This window comes from Eublepharis macularius, chromosome 5 (assembly GCF_028583425.1).
Source record: "Eublepharis macularius isolate TG4126 chromosome 5, MPM_Emac_v1.0, whole genome shotgun sequence".
Classification (NCBI taxonomy): domain Eukaryota; kingdom Metazoa; phylum Chordata; class Lepidosauria; order Squamata; family Eublepharidae; genus Eublepharis; species Eublepharis macularius.
Window position 1 is genome coordinate 21,898,919 of NC_072794.1, and position 12,877 is coordinate 21,911,795.

General features: G+C 49.6%; 1 protein-coding gene across 1 annotated transcript; it reads right to left on the reverse strand.

Moving 5' to 3' along the window:
- Window positions 1–2,013: 2,013 nt before the first annotated feature.
- Window positions 2,014–9,851, reverse strand: FASLG (Fas ligand). The gene is made up of 4 exons (XM_054981747.1): window positions 9,561–9,851; window positions 9,336–9,372; window positions 6,283–6,336; window positions 2,014–2,408 (listed from the first exon to the last, which is right to left on the reverse strand). The coding sequence occupies exons 1-4, from the start codon at window positions 9,849–9,851 to the stop codon at window positions 2,014–2,016; spliced, it is 777 nt and encodes a 258-aa protein (XP_054837722.1).
- Window positions 9,852–12,877: the final 3,026 nt, after the last annotated feature.

Genomic DNA, 12,877 nt, shown 5'->3' on the forward strand with positions numbered 1-12,877 from the left:
TCAAGAATGCAAACAGAACATTTGCAAAATGGATGAATTAAAACAAACCTGTGAGCCTTCTAACAACCTGAAAGCAAAAGTGCAAAACTGAAACAGTTTCCTTTTTTTTTCTCAGAAATTAAACATGAAGTCACGAGTTGGAGCAGCACAGACAAACTTAAGGTATAAATATAAGACGCGAAGAGAATGTTCACATTTTCACATTCTCAGAAATTACAAATATTATTTCCCTTAACCTCTCAACTGCTGCACAATCCAGACTACGGGTCTGGAATGTAAGATTGTTCAATGTGGGCAGCTTCTTCTTATGCCACAACACCCTTTCCCACTCCTAAACAGCAGTGTGGCATGCTTTGGTCTACACCCCTCTTAGAAGATATGAGAGGCACAAGGAATGCTGGGTAATTAGTAAAGGCTGCAATCTTACCCAATCAGGTGGTGGCTTTGTGTAGCCCTATAAGGGCAGCTCTGCCTCCTTAGCCAGTTCTTTTGCATAGCATTACTCTCCAATGCCCTGACTTGGATAGCCCAGGCAAGGCTGATCTGGTCAGGTCTCGGAAATTAAGTAGGGTCAGCCTTGGTTAGTAATTGGATGGGAGACCTCCAACAAAGACCAAGGTTGCAGAAGCAGGCAATGGCAAACCCCCTCTGTTAGTCTTGTGCCATGAATACCCACTAGGGTTTGCCAGAAATCAGCTATGACTTGACAGCTCTCTCTACCCTCCAATGCACCCATGAACTGACAGTATGGGATGAGCTGGTAACTTTAGGGCTGAGCAGGAATTTGGGGGGCTGTTTCCATTAGATTCACTTCCCTAATACTGCTAGTCTTTTTGGGGGAGGGGAGCTTAAACTGTAGCTTAAACTGGCTTGGTTCTGGGCAGCACTTTCTTTCTGGGAAAAGAGGTGGCAGTACTCCCAAGAAGGAAATGAGGGAGAAACATATGCCCCCCCCCTTACAAAACAGTCATTTCCTCCAGGGGAACTGATCTCTATCTGGAGATTGGGGGGCGGGGCCACCAGACACGAGGTGTGCTGGAACTCCGTTCCACTGCATTCCCGCTGAAAAAAAGCCCTGGTTCCAGGACAGGTGAGCTCCTAATCATGTGTATAAAGTGCCATCAAGTCACAGCCAACTTATGGCGACCCCTGATGGGGTTTTCAAGGCGAGAGATGTTCAGAGGTTGTTTTCCATTCCCTGCTTCTGCATAGCAGCCCCAGACTTCCTTGGTAGTCTCCCATCCAAGAATTCACTAGGGAAAATCCTGCTTTGCTTCCTTTATCTGATGAGATCGAGGTAGCCTGGACTGTCCAGGTCGGGGCGAGGCCCTAATTAGGTTGGCAGACATGTGAGGGTTAATATGAGATAGGCAGGGAAAGTTGGCAAGCACCCTGAGGAATCTATTGATGAAGGGAGTTCACCCAGGCCAGCCACTTATTAGGTGTACAGCTGGGGAGGGGCATGCGGAAGGAAGCAGGCCAGCATTCAAATGATCCACGGAGTTGCTGTATGGAGGTTGGTGAGACTCAGTGGTTCTTAGCTCAGTTCTGCACAGGCGATGCAAAACAGAGCACAACCACATTAGATACTCTGCGCTTGGAGCCAGGGTGGGGTTGTCCCTACTCAAGCGGCCTTTAGGGACTGCTTCTAGCTAACCCGCACAAAATTCGGGTGCTAGAAGTAAAACAGTATTTAGCCGCAGATCAGCTTTAATTAATAAAAAACCAGTTTAACCCATTTGTATCTGTGTCTCGTGTCTTCATTCCGGGGAGTGCGGGCAGTGCCTGGAGCAAAAGGTTTTATGAGGCTCCATCTGTAGGGCAAGTCATGTGAAGTTTTGGCCAGTTTGGGCCTGGCAAAGGTGCATTTCAGATCTGCTTTGGCGGCTTCCATATCAGGAGTTGTCCTGGGATGTCCTGGGCTTCCTACAGAAGGAGCCGCTGATAGTCTATCTTATCCTACATTCACGTATCTCAGAATGTCCACATTACCTATGTGATGATCTCTAATTTTTAAAGCATATATAAACCAAAGAAAGTTTTCGACTCCTCAGGATTCACCAGTGTGACCTGAGACACATTCACATACACACTGTCTTGCCTGGAAAGGTTGAACAAGGCACCAAGATAGCTGCTTGTGCTCCAAATGCCCTTTGTCGAGCAGTAGTTCATTTTCCTGTCCTCCATCAGCACTTGGGGACGAGGATAACCTTTGCTTTTTTTGAAAACCACGTGGTCGAGGGGCTGGTTGATGCAGTCCTGATCTCGGAAGAACACTTTCGAGTACACAAAGTAGAGGCCAGCTTCATCAATCACCAGGCCCTTGTTTTCATATCGAACCCCGGAAACGAAAGCATGTCCGTAGGTATTATCCCATTCTAGTGGCAGGGACTTCTGGTTGGCTTTACCTAAGAAGATTAAATGATTAAATGTCACTGTGAAAATAATCTGACGAAGTAGGGGTGCCAGACCCCCGGTAGGGGTGGGGGATCCCCCGCCTTCCCCCCCACACCCTGCCCCCACTTACCTGGCCAGCGGGGGGGGGTGCGCACCCTCTGTGTGCACTCCCCTGTGGAGCTGCGCGCTCCTGCGGATCGGCCCCTTTTGAGGCGCTGCAGAGCGCCTCAAAACGGGCCCATTTTGGCACGGATCGGGCCCATTTTGGGGTGTTGCAGCGCGCAGGAGTGCTCCTGTGCACTGCAGCACCCCAAAACAGGCCCGATCTGCACCAAAACGGCTACGGATTGGGCCCATTTTGGCATGGATTGGGCCCATTTTGGGATGCTATGGCGTGCAGGAGCGCTCCTGCGCGCCACAGCACTCCAAAACAGGTCCACTCCAGGCCAAAACAGGCCCATTTTGAGGCACTGCAAGCACTCCTGCGCTCCGCAGCGCCTCAAAACAGGCCCAATCCTCGGGCGCGTTTTGGGCCACTGTGGAGTGCAGGAGCATTCCTGCGCTCCACAGCAGCCCCCAATGTGAGCCCCCGCAGAGCGTGGGCACACTGGGGGGGCATGCTGCAGGATGATGTCACTTCCCAGAAGTGGCGTCATCGCGCTTTGCAGGAGCGCCATCACAACCGAGGTAAGAGCCAGCTCCCAATTCCCCGCTGGGAGATTGAGGGGGCCTGGCAACCCTATGATGAAGTGAAGTTTGACTCATGAAAGTTTATACGGTGGGAAATTTTGTTGCCACTGGCCTCTAATTTTGTTCTGCTACTCCAGACTAACATGGCTATGCACCTGAATATATGAAACTAAAAAGTGGAAATACACGTCACTAAGTACCTAGGGATCAAGTGAACCTCATTTCACATGTTCCCCCTCCAACTTTCCATGCACTTGCTCACACAGTGACACTTCAATTTGCTCCATGTGAATACATCCACACGTTTGATATCAGTTCCTCTTCAACTGCAAAAAGTATCCCAGTTCCCACCCCCCCATCCATTCATTGATATCAGATCTTAACACTTTCTCTATACCTTAAAGAAATGCAAATTGGCAAGTCAGAGGAGCCTACGGTACTTGTTCTTGCAGCGAAAACAGAACTGAATTGGCGCTTTGCCCTCCGTAATCACTTGCAGATGTGATCATACAAAGGGAGCTCCTGTGAAAGCGGCATTCATGTGCACCAAAGCAAGGACAGCCTGCACGTGAATTGAGGACTACACATACAATCCTGCTCTTGAGCGTCCCTAGGTACCGAGTGACATGTATTTCCACCCTAAAACTCAGGAGTTTGTTCAAATATTTCAAGGCGTCTGAATGTTTCCAGGACAACAGATTTTTTTGAAATATAACCTGTGAAATACCTAAGGTTGCCAACGTCATTTTCTAGATCCGCCTTGACAGGGGTCACTGCTGAACTGAGATCCTTAAGAACATCAGAAGAGCCCTGTTGGATCAGACCAGCAGCCCCTCTATTCCTGCATCCTGTTTCACACAGCAGCCAACCAGTTGGCTTGGAAGGCAAACAGAACACCCAGGCCACGGCTTCCCCTTGATGCTGCCTCCCAGAACTGGTATTCAGAGGTTGACTGCCTCTTGATCTGGAGGTTCCTCATTAGTGACCATGGCTAGTAGGTCATTGCTGGACCTCTTTTCTTCCATTAATCTGTCTAATCCTCTTTTAAAGCCACCTGTGCTAGCAGCCATCATCACCATGTAGAGAGAATGATACTCCTTCCAAAACAAAGCTCAGGGCTTAGGCCTGTGGAACTCATGCCAGCACGTCTGCCAGTCATAGGGAAGTCTTGGCTGCCCCTTTCCCTTGCCAACTCTGGTCAAGGAGCTGCCATACCTTGCCCAGCCAAGAGGGAAGTTCTTGGGTTCATATCTAATAATATCTGAGCTGAGCTTCCATTTCCCTGCTGATTTGCAGGTCATTGAACCCTGGGTGTGGCCAGAGTAGGGTTGCCAGCCTCCAGGTAGTTGCTGGAGATCTCCCGGAATTACAACTGTTCTCCAGGCCACAGAGATCAGTTCCCCTGGAGAAAATGGCTACTTTGGGAGGTGCACTCTATGGAATTATACCGTGCCAAGGTCCTTTCCCTCCCCAAAACCTCTTTCTCCAGGTTCCCCCCCCCCCAGATCTCCAGGAATTTCCCAACTTGGAGCCAGCAACGCTAGTGGGGTCAGGGAGTGGAGAGGGGAAAAGAAATCTTGGGCGAGAGAAAATAGACTTAGAGTGCAATCCTGTGCATGCATACGGAAATCCAACCACATTCGGTGGCATTGGAACTGAAGGACTATACAATGTTTCTTGGTACCACCAAGCACACCAGTACTCCAGAGGGAGCAGTAGAGTTAGGAAAATGGACAGGTCAGATTCCTCTGTATCCTTCCTCTTGTCTGTTCTTTTTATTTACCCAGATTGCTACTCTCAGGGACTTCCTTCCTTCTGGCTAACGCTTTCTCTTCCTGCTTCTTTGCTCCATAAAGTCAAGATGCATTCTCAGCAGGCCTGCCATTCTCCTGCCACTAGCAAATGCTTCCTACCACTGGATGGGTAGGAAATGGATCGAGGAACATCAGCAGTGTTCTGATGTGCTGACATCACTCATGTGCCCAGAAATGACATCTATGCACTCCCAGGGGATGCTCTGGTATTTGGGCAAAATTCCATGGTTTAACCATAGAATACTAGAGTGTTCCCAGAGATGCATTGACATCATTTCCTGCCACACAGGGAGTGAGGTCAAAGTGTTGCCGGCAATATAATGATGTTGCCGGTGAGCTCCTCCCCCTCATGTGTGACCCAGTAAGTTCTCCCACCGCAGCTGGTTGCCGAGGGCAGGGCCTAGCCAACTCTAGCCCTCAGAATCTCCTGTCTGAGAGCGGAACTACAAGTGACAAAAGGCACAGGTTGGACACTTGTCAGCTTCCCTCAAGTTTTGATGGGAAATGTAGGCATCCTAGTCTTGCAGCTTGGCTCTCCGACTGCTGTCCAATGGACTTTTCAACTGTCACTTGTCCAACATTCCGCCAAGCTGCCTACATTTCCCATCAAAACTTGAGGGAAGCTGACAAGTGTCCAACCTGTGCCTTTTGTCACTTGTAGTTCCGCTCTTAGATAGCTAGAATGCTCATTCCTCTTTTCCTATCCTAGTATGGTGTCAATAATGAGGGTTGCCACCTCCGAGTTGGGAAATTACTGGCATTTGGACACAGTGTCTGGGGAGGGTGGAGTTTGGGAAGGGGAGGGAGCTCTGCAAAGGCGATTCCATAGAGTTCACCTTCCAAAGCTGCCATTTTCTCCAGAGGAACTGGTCTCTGTTCAAATATCTGAGACAAGCTTTTGTTCCAAGGATTCATGAATCTCTTCCTCCTCAATGTGAGTTTGTGTTCTGCCTTCCAATGTGAAGGGGAGAATCTTTTTCCAGAGCCCATGGCAACTCACAAAATCCCTGTATGAAACCATCTGGGAAGATGACTGTAGAGGACAGCAGATGGGGGAAAGTGAAGCACTCCTCAGCCATATGTTTCGGCTCTCTTCCCTTCTGCCACTTTTTTGGGAGGTGACAGCAAACCATCTAGGGGTCAAACCACACGAGACAAAGTACACTTGAATTACACTAAAATGTAATCTAATTACAAAATACACTCGAATTACCTGTGTAATTCGAGTGTATTTTGTCTTGTGTGGTGAAACCCTAGTTTGGCCCTTTCCTCATACCGGCAAGAGCATCAAGACAGCCAGCACAATATTTCCCCCCGGTTCATTCTCTTTTCTTATACGATCACTGATCCCAGGATGACTTGGTATCCTTTTGCCACACACCTGTTACGTGCGCTCTCCTCTTGATCATCTTTTCCGTTGTTTTGTTCAGGAAACCTACATTGTAGTAAAGAAGGGTGGGATAGCATTAGAGAGAACCCTGTCACACCATTCCAAGCTAACTCTGAAGCTCGACTATAGAACTATCCACAGTCAATCGTAGGAGAAAGAAAAGTTAAAAATGGTGGTGGGAATAAACTGAATGACCCCATTTTAGGTGGACCTTACACATTCCTGGTAGATGCTTTGGAGATCTATGAATTGCAGGTTTTTACGTGGCCATAAAGTGTTGCCGAATTGCATATTCTTTTGAAAGTGTGTGATTATATCAGAAGTGAAGGGCAGAAACACAGAATTACAAGATCTCTAGATAAGGAGATTAATTTATAGGATTAATTTAAGCAAGTGCATCATAAAACTGGAAATGGTCTGGAAATGCTCCTTATTTATTTTCTTACTTCATTTTCAGTGCTATACTAAGCAAAGCTATACCCTTCAAAGCTTCCTGTGGACTTAAAACAGTGTAACTTTGCTTAGGATGGCACTAGATCAAGATGGGTAGCTGTGTTTATCTATAGCAGTAGAAAAGAGCAAGAGTACAATAGATCCTATAAGACTAACAAGATTTGTGGTAGGGTGTGAGCTTTCATAAGTCACAGCTCACGAAAGTTCATACCCTTCCACAAATTTGGTATCTGAAGAAGTGAGCTGTGCCTCATGAAAGCTCACATCCTACCACAAATTTTGTTAGTCTTACAGGTGCTACTGGACTCTTGCTCTTTTTGAAAGCTGGAAGAGTTTGCAAAGAGACTTATATGGACAAATATTAGACCTGCAAGTAGGAATAAAAACAGGCGACATTTTTTCCATAGCAGGGACTCAACAAGATGTGCCGCTCAAGGCCCATCCCCTTCCCATCTTTACCTTTCTCCTCTCCTTTCCCAAATCTTGCAAGAGTCTAAGAAGCCTGGCTGGGCACGCACAGCTTACTGTGCTGTTTTTAAAGACCCCTTGGGAAGAGAGAAGGAAGGAATGTTGGTTGTCCTGGATCCAGGGCAGGGACAGAGGGATGGTGGCGGTCATGGCTGGGGCAGAGAGCTAATGGCCTCAGCTGATCCCTTTCCCAAGTTTGCCAACTGAAGTCACTGCCTTTTTCTGGTTTCCCCCTCCCGCTCACTGAGAATTGTAGATATGATCAACGCTACCATTTCCTGTTCACTAACACACATTTTCAGTGTTCTGCTCTTAAGGTTCATTCAGGTAAATCAGTAAAGACCTGCAATATCTGTGAACAGAGGATCACAAGAGGAAGGGGAACATCCTACTCTCTGTGCCTTTGCCCTTCCCTGTGTGGCCGAAACGCTAGCTGGGGGGGAAATGGTATGTGCTAGCTGTGAAAATTCTGCCCAAGATGATACAAATCGCACTAGCAGTGAAAGAAAGGAAGGGGAAAACTCTGCTCAGCTCTGGAAAAAAAACTGTAGGTGTGATCCAGGCAAATCTGTAGGTTGCGTTTATTTCAGTGGGGGGTCAGATGCCAAAGTGTATGGTGTTTTTGAATGTGAAATCCTTGTGTAATTGCAATTCATTTCTGTAAGCAGCCCAGTCCTCCAGAAAAGATTCTGGTTTCCCCAACGTCACCCTGGGACTCTAGGACTGATCTAGCACAGCGTTTTTTAAACTTTTTGATCTTGGATTCTCCCTTCTGACATTAGCCCAGCACCAACCATCCGTTTCGCCAGCGCCAGATCTAGGGTTGCCCGCGCCCGGGGCAACGCTTGGCCGGCCACCTCACGCTGCATGATGACGTCACTTCGGTGACGTCATCATGCAGGGCAGAATGGAGGCAGCATGCGGGGCTGGGAAGCCGCCCGCGCTGCTTTCGCCTGCCCCGCAGGACAGGGGGTGGCTGGCTTGCCGCGCACCCCTTGCCCTGCAGGGCAGGCAAAAGGCGGCGCGGCCACCCGCACCATTCGCCTTCCCCGCAGGACAGGCGAATGGCGCAGGCGGCCCCGCAGCTCCCTGCACTGCCTTTTGCCTGCCCTGCAGGACAGGGGGTGCGCGGCAAGCCGGCCGTCCCCTGTCCTGCGGGGCAGGCGAAAGGCAGCGCAGGGGGCTGCGAGGCTGTCCGTGCTGCTGCCTGCGCCCTCTGGCAGCTGCTCCCGGTGCCCCCTCCCTGGTGGTGCCGGGGGCAGACTACCCCCCCTGCCCCCCCTCGAGCCGGCCCTGCGTTTCGCACCACTTACAATTGTTTGCCTCAAAGAGGGCTACAATGGGACATCTTCAGTCTCTCCAAACGCCTCACACAAAGCACTAGCGACAGAACAAAGGTGGATTCTTCCCTAGAGAACAGCCCAGGTCTGATATGGATCACAGAGAGTCTTCTGAGGCGCATTATCTCCCCCTCAGTGCTTAGTTTGAGTTAGGAAGGCTTTCCCGCTTGCTGAAACTTAACGTCACCCCTCCAAGTATCCTTCTCTGGCTGGGTGGGCATCACAACCTACAGTGTGAAAACTTCACAGCTAGAATCGAAACCCAAGGTGGCTGGGTCCGCTACTGCCTTCACTACACCATCAGTAGTGGTTTTTCATTAGCCATTTTCAAGTGGAAATGCTTGGGCTAAAAACCTTTTAAACTGTAATAGGTATTTCTGTAGTTTTCAGAATGACATTTTTTGTCACTCGGGAAAAGAAATGAGAGTCTAGCTAATTATGTTCGACAAAGAACCCCTCCCCCTAAAACGGTGCTGATATGAAATAGGAGATGAAACCCTTCCTCAACATTCCACATTTCCACCAAAATAGCACACATTTAAGGCTTCAGTTAAGACAGACGGGAGACGAGAAGAAGTTAAAACTGTGATCGTTGTCTTTGACTAAGCATTGGCTGATAAATTATATCTGGCTGTTCTTTGAGGATTTCATCCAACAGATGGTTTCTTTTAGTTAGAGGTCAGGGCTAGAAGAAGTCCCAGAAACACACCATTTCAGGGAGAGAGAGAAAAAAACCCTGAAGTATTGCATTAGGCCCCCCTTCCCTAGACAAAAACGCCTCACCTTTGTGCATCTCTGGCGATTGAGGCATATGTCCACTCTGGGAAAGCTGTTGAGGCAAGAGGCATACATTCATATGTGGGAAAACACAAGACACCCCCATACTGTTTTAAATGAAAGCCCTGGTCCTCAGGAGATGCGAATCCAGGAAGGCTTCTGGGGCTCCCCAGATGAGGAGGCATCCAAAGCAGCTCCTCCCAGCCTCCTCTGTGCCTGCATTAAGGGAACAGAAGTTACCTCCAACTCCTTCTGCAGACGGAAGATCCGAAACATGGCTAATCCAACCCCGGTGAGGGCCAGTAAAATCAGCAGAAAAGCTGCCAAGAAACAGAGGCACGTCCCGTCCTTAGAGTTCGATCTCTGCCTTGCCCTCTGTGGCACAGGCCAAGAGGAGCAATTGTCCTGAGGGGGCCCCGCCCCAGTGGGGTACAATCCCAGCGGGCCACAACTGGAGCTCGAAACGGCACTGCTGCTTGTCCAGAAGACCTGGGGATAAAGAGGAGGAGGACTCCGCTGCATGGCACGAGGGCACCAACCGGGAGGCCCGTCTCGGGAGTCTCGACACGCTGCCGCTGGGCTCGGCTCAGACGCTGTGTCAGAGAAGTGTTCTCTTCTCGCACTGCATCCCCCACAGTGCACCTGCACCCACCGCTATAAAGCTTTTTTGGTTGACAGCAGAAAACCTCAGAGAATTTCCACCCACTGCTCTGATGCAAGATAACTTCGCCCTGCCTGCACAAACACAGTGAGGAGCATGAGCAGGGCTCAGAAGAAGTTTTACAAGCGATCATTATCCAAGCAAGCTGCCCCGGCAGACCCAAGTGCGACAAAAATCAGAACGACGTGCCATTTTAGAGCATCTCTGTGTCTTGCTGCAGTGATGTTTTGTTGTCTGTTCGAAATCCTCTTGCCTGCTCTATCCACTTAGCCTATAGCTTCTATCTGGCTGCCGCTCTGAAATATTGTTCAGGACTAATTTAAATGGCTCTTCTAGTCTCTCTCTACACTCCTCATGTTCTTAATGCTTCCCACCTGCTTCTCCTCTTCCAGAAGCCTCCAGTCTATTGCTTCATCCCTCTATTGAGTCTTACTGATTTATGTCATTTATAGTCCACCTTTCCTACTGAGACGCAAGGCGAATGACATAATGTGAGATTATTACAGTCAATTTCAGAGATATTTCAATAAACAGTGCAATAGGGTATATAAACCCTGACCTGGATAGCCCAGGTGAGCCTGATCTCGTCAGATCTCAGAAGCTAAGCAAGGTCAGCTTCTGTAATTGGAAGAGAGATCTCTTACGAAGACCAGGGCTGCAGAGGCAAGCAATGGCAAATCACCTCTGTTAGTCTCTTGCCATGAAAACCCCACCTGGGCTCGCCATAATTCAGCTAAGACTTAAAAGCACTCTCCACCACAGGGTACATAAAAGCAAATTTGCAAAGAAATAACATCAGCAGAAATCCAATACAGAGTTGAAGAAAAGCTGAAAGAGAGCATAAGCAATTCTAAGACTGGGCGGATGTGGAACAAACTTCCCACTGTTATAAGAACAGCTTCCCTAAACTTATTTTTAAAGAACTCTCTAAAGACATTTTTTTGCCTTTTTCTCTTCCTTCTTAGTATATGCGCAAACATGACATTGTCTTATACTGAATTAGACCTGGTGTCTATCAAAGCCAGTATAGCAACACTCTTATTACCTTATTCTTTTAACTGGAGAGGAGAGCTAGTTTGGTGTAGTGGTTAAGAGCGCAGGACTCTAATCTGGAGAACCGGGTTTGATTCCCCCCTCCTGCACTTGAAGCCAGCCGGGTGACTTTGTGTCAGTCACAGCTTCTAGGAGCTCTCTCAGCCCCACCCACCTCACAGAGTTGTAGGGGTAATCTTCTTACTATATAATTGAGTAAGCGTGTTTCAGACAACTCACTTTATACCCTGGTGCACCACCAGAGGGTGCTGCTGCAGAGGAAAGCCCAGGTAACTCACCATATGGCTCCAGAAAACATGCTGTGGTGGGAAGCCCAGGCAGGGAACAGGAGCGGAGCAGGTGGCAATACCCTCCCCGTGCCTTAACCCAGCTGGTATTAAGTGCAGAGCAGGTGGCAATGCCCATCCCCACCTTAACCCAGGTGGTATTAGGAGTGGAGCAGGTGGCAATGCCCGCCCCCCCTTCAGCCAGCTGGGATCAGGAGCAAAGGAGGTGGTAATGCCTGCCCCTGCCTTAACCCAGCTGGTATTAGGAGCGGAGAAGGTGGCAATGTCCGCCCCCCCCCCTTCAGCCAGCTGGGATCAGGAGCGGAGGAGGTGGTAATGCCTGCCCCCTGCCTTAACCCAACTGGTATTAGGAGCAAAGTAGGTGGCAATGCCCACCCTCGCCTTATCATAACTGGCAGTAGTGTGCAGCAGGTGGCAATGCCCATCCCCCCCTTAACCCAGCTGGTATTAGAAGCAGAGCAGGTGGCACCCCCCCCCCTTCACCTAGCTGGGATCAGGAGCAGAGCAGGTGGCAATGCCTGCCCCCTTCACCCAGCTCGGATCAGGAGTGGAGTAGGTGCCAATGCCTGCCCAGTGCCTTCACCTGGGTGGGATCAGGTACAGAGCAGGAGGCAATTCCCTTCATCCCTTCCCCCAGCCGGGACAAGAATTGGAGCAGGTCATAATCTCGCCTCCTTCAACCTTCTGGAATAAGGCACGATGCAGGTGGCAATGCCTCCCCATCTTCACTCTGTTGGAATCAGGCACCAAGCAGGCAGCAATCTCTGCCCTCCTTCAACCGGCCGGAATCAGGAGCAGAGAAGGTGGCAATGCCTGCACCCCCTTCACCCAGTTGGAATCATGAGCGGAGCATGCCCATCTCCTGCCTTCGCCTGTTGGAATCAGGCAAGAAGCAGGAGGTAGCGCTCACGCCTCCCTTCACCCAGCAGGGTACAGATGGCAATGCCCACCCCCTTTCACCCAGCTGGGATCAGGAGCAGGCAGCAATTCCTGCCCCCCTTCACCCAGCCATAATCAGGCGCAGAGCAGAAGGCAATGCCCATTTTCCCTTCACCCGGCTGGGATCAGGAGTGGAGCAGGTGGCAATACCTACCCCCCCTTTACCCAGACTGTATCATATGTGCAGCAGGTAGCAAAGCCCACCACCCCTTCATGTTGCTGAGATCAGGTCTGGATCAGGTGGCAATGCCCACCCCCCTCCTTCACCAACCAGGATCAGTGATGGAGGAGGAGGGAATGCCTGCCTGCCCGCTCTCCCCTTTCTAGAGCCCGTTGTATTTTTCCCCACAACAGGCTTTGTTTCTAGTTTTAAATAAAATCCCTTTTCTGATTGAACATCTGCCTGCTTATTGAAATGGTTCTCTGGAGGAAGAGATCCTCATATACAGTACATAGGCACAAATATCCTAGTTACTCCCCTCTTGCAAGCTTCTCCTTGTTGCTAATTCCCCCTACTCACAAGGAGACCTGCTGTTTGGCTAACACATGGTCTCAGGTGGAGGTTTTTCACATCACTTCCTATCTGGTCCTTTTAACTGGATTGCACC

Excerpts from the sequence above, each read along its gene's own strand:
- FASLG (XM_054981747.1), bottom strand. The coding sequence starts at position 9,851 with ATGCAGCGGAGTCCTCCTCCTCTTTATCCCCAGGTCTTCTGGACAAGC. Across the intron at positions 9,373-9,560 it reads AGGAGTTGGAGGTAACTTCT|AGTGGACATATGCCTCAATC; the intron begins GTTCCCTTAATG and ends CAGCTTTCCCAG. Across the intron at positions 6,337-9,335 it reads ATCGCCAGAGATGCACAAAG|GTTTCCTGAACAAAACAACG; the intron begins GTGAGGCGTTTT and ends ACTACAATGTAG.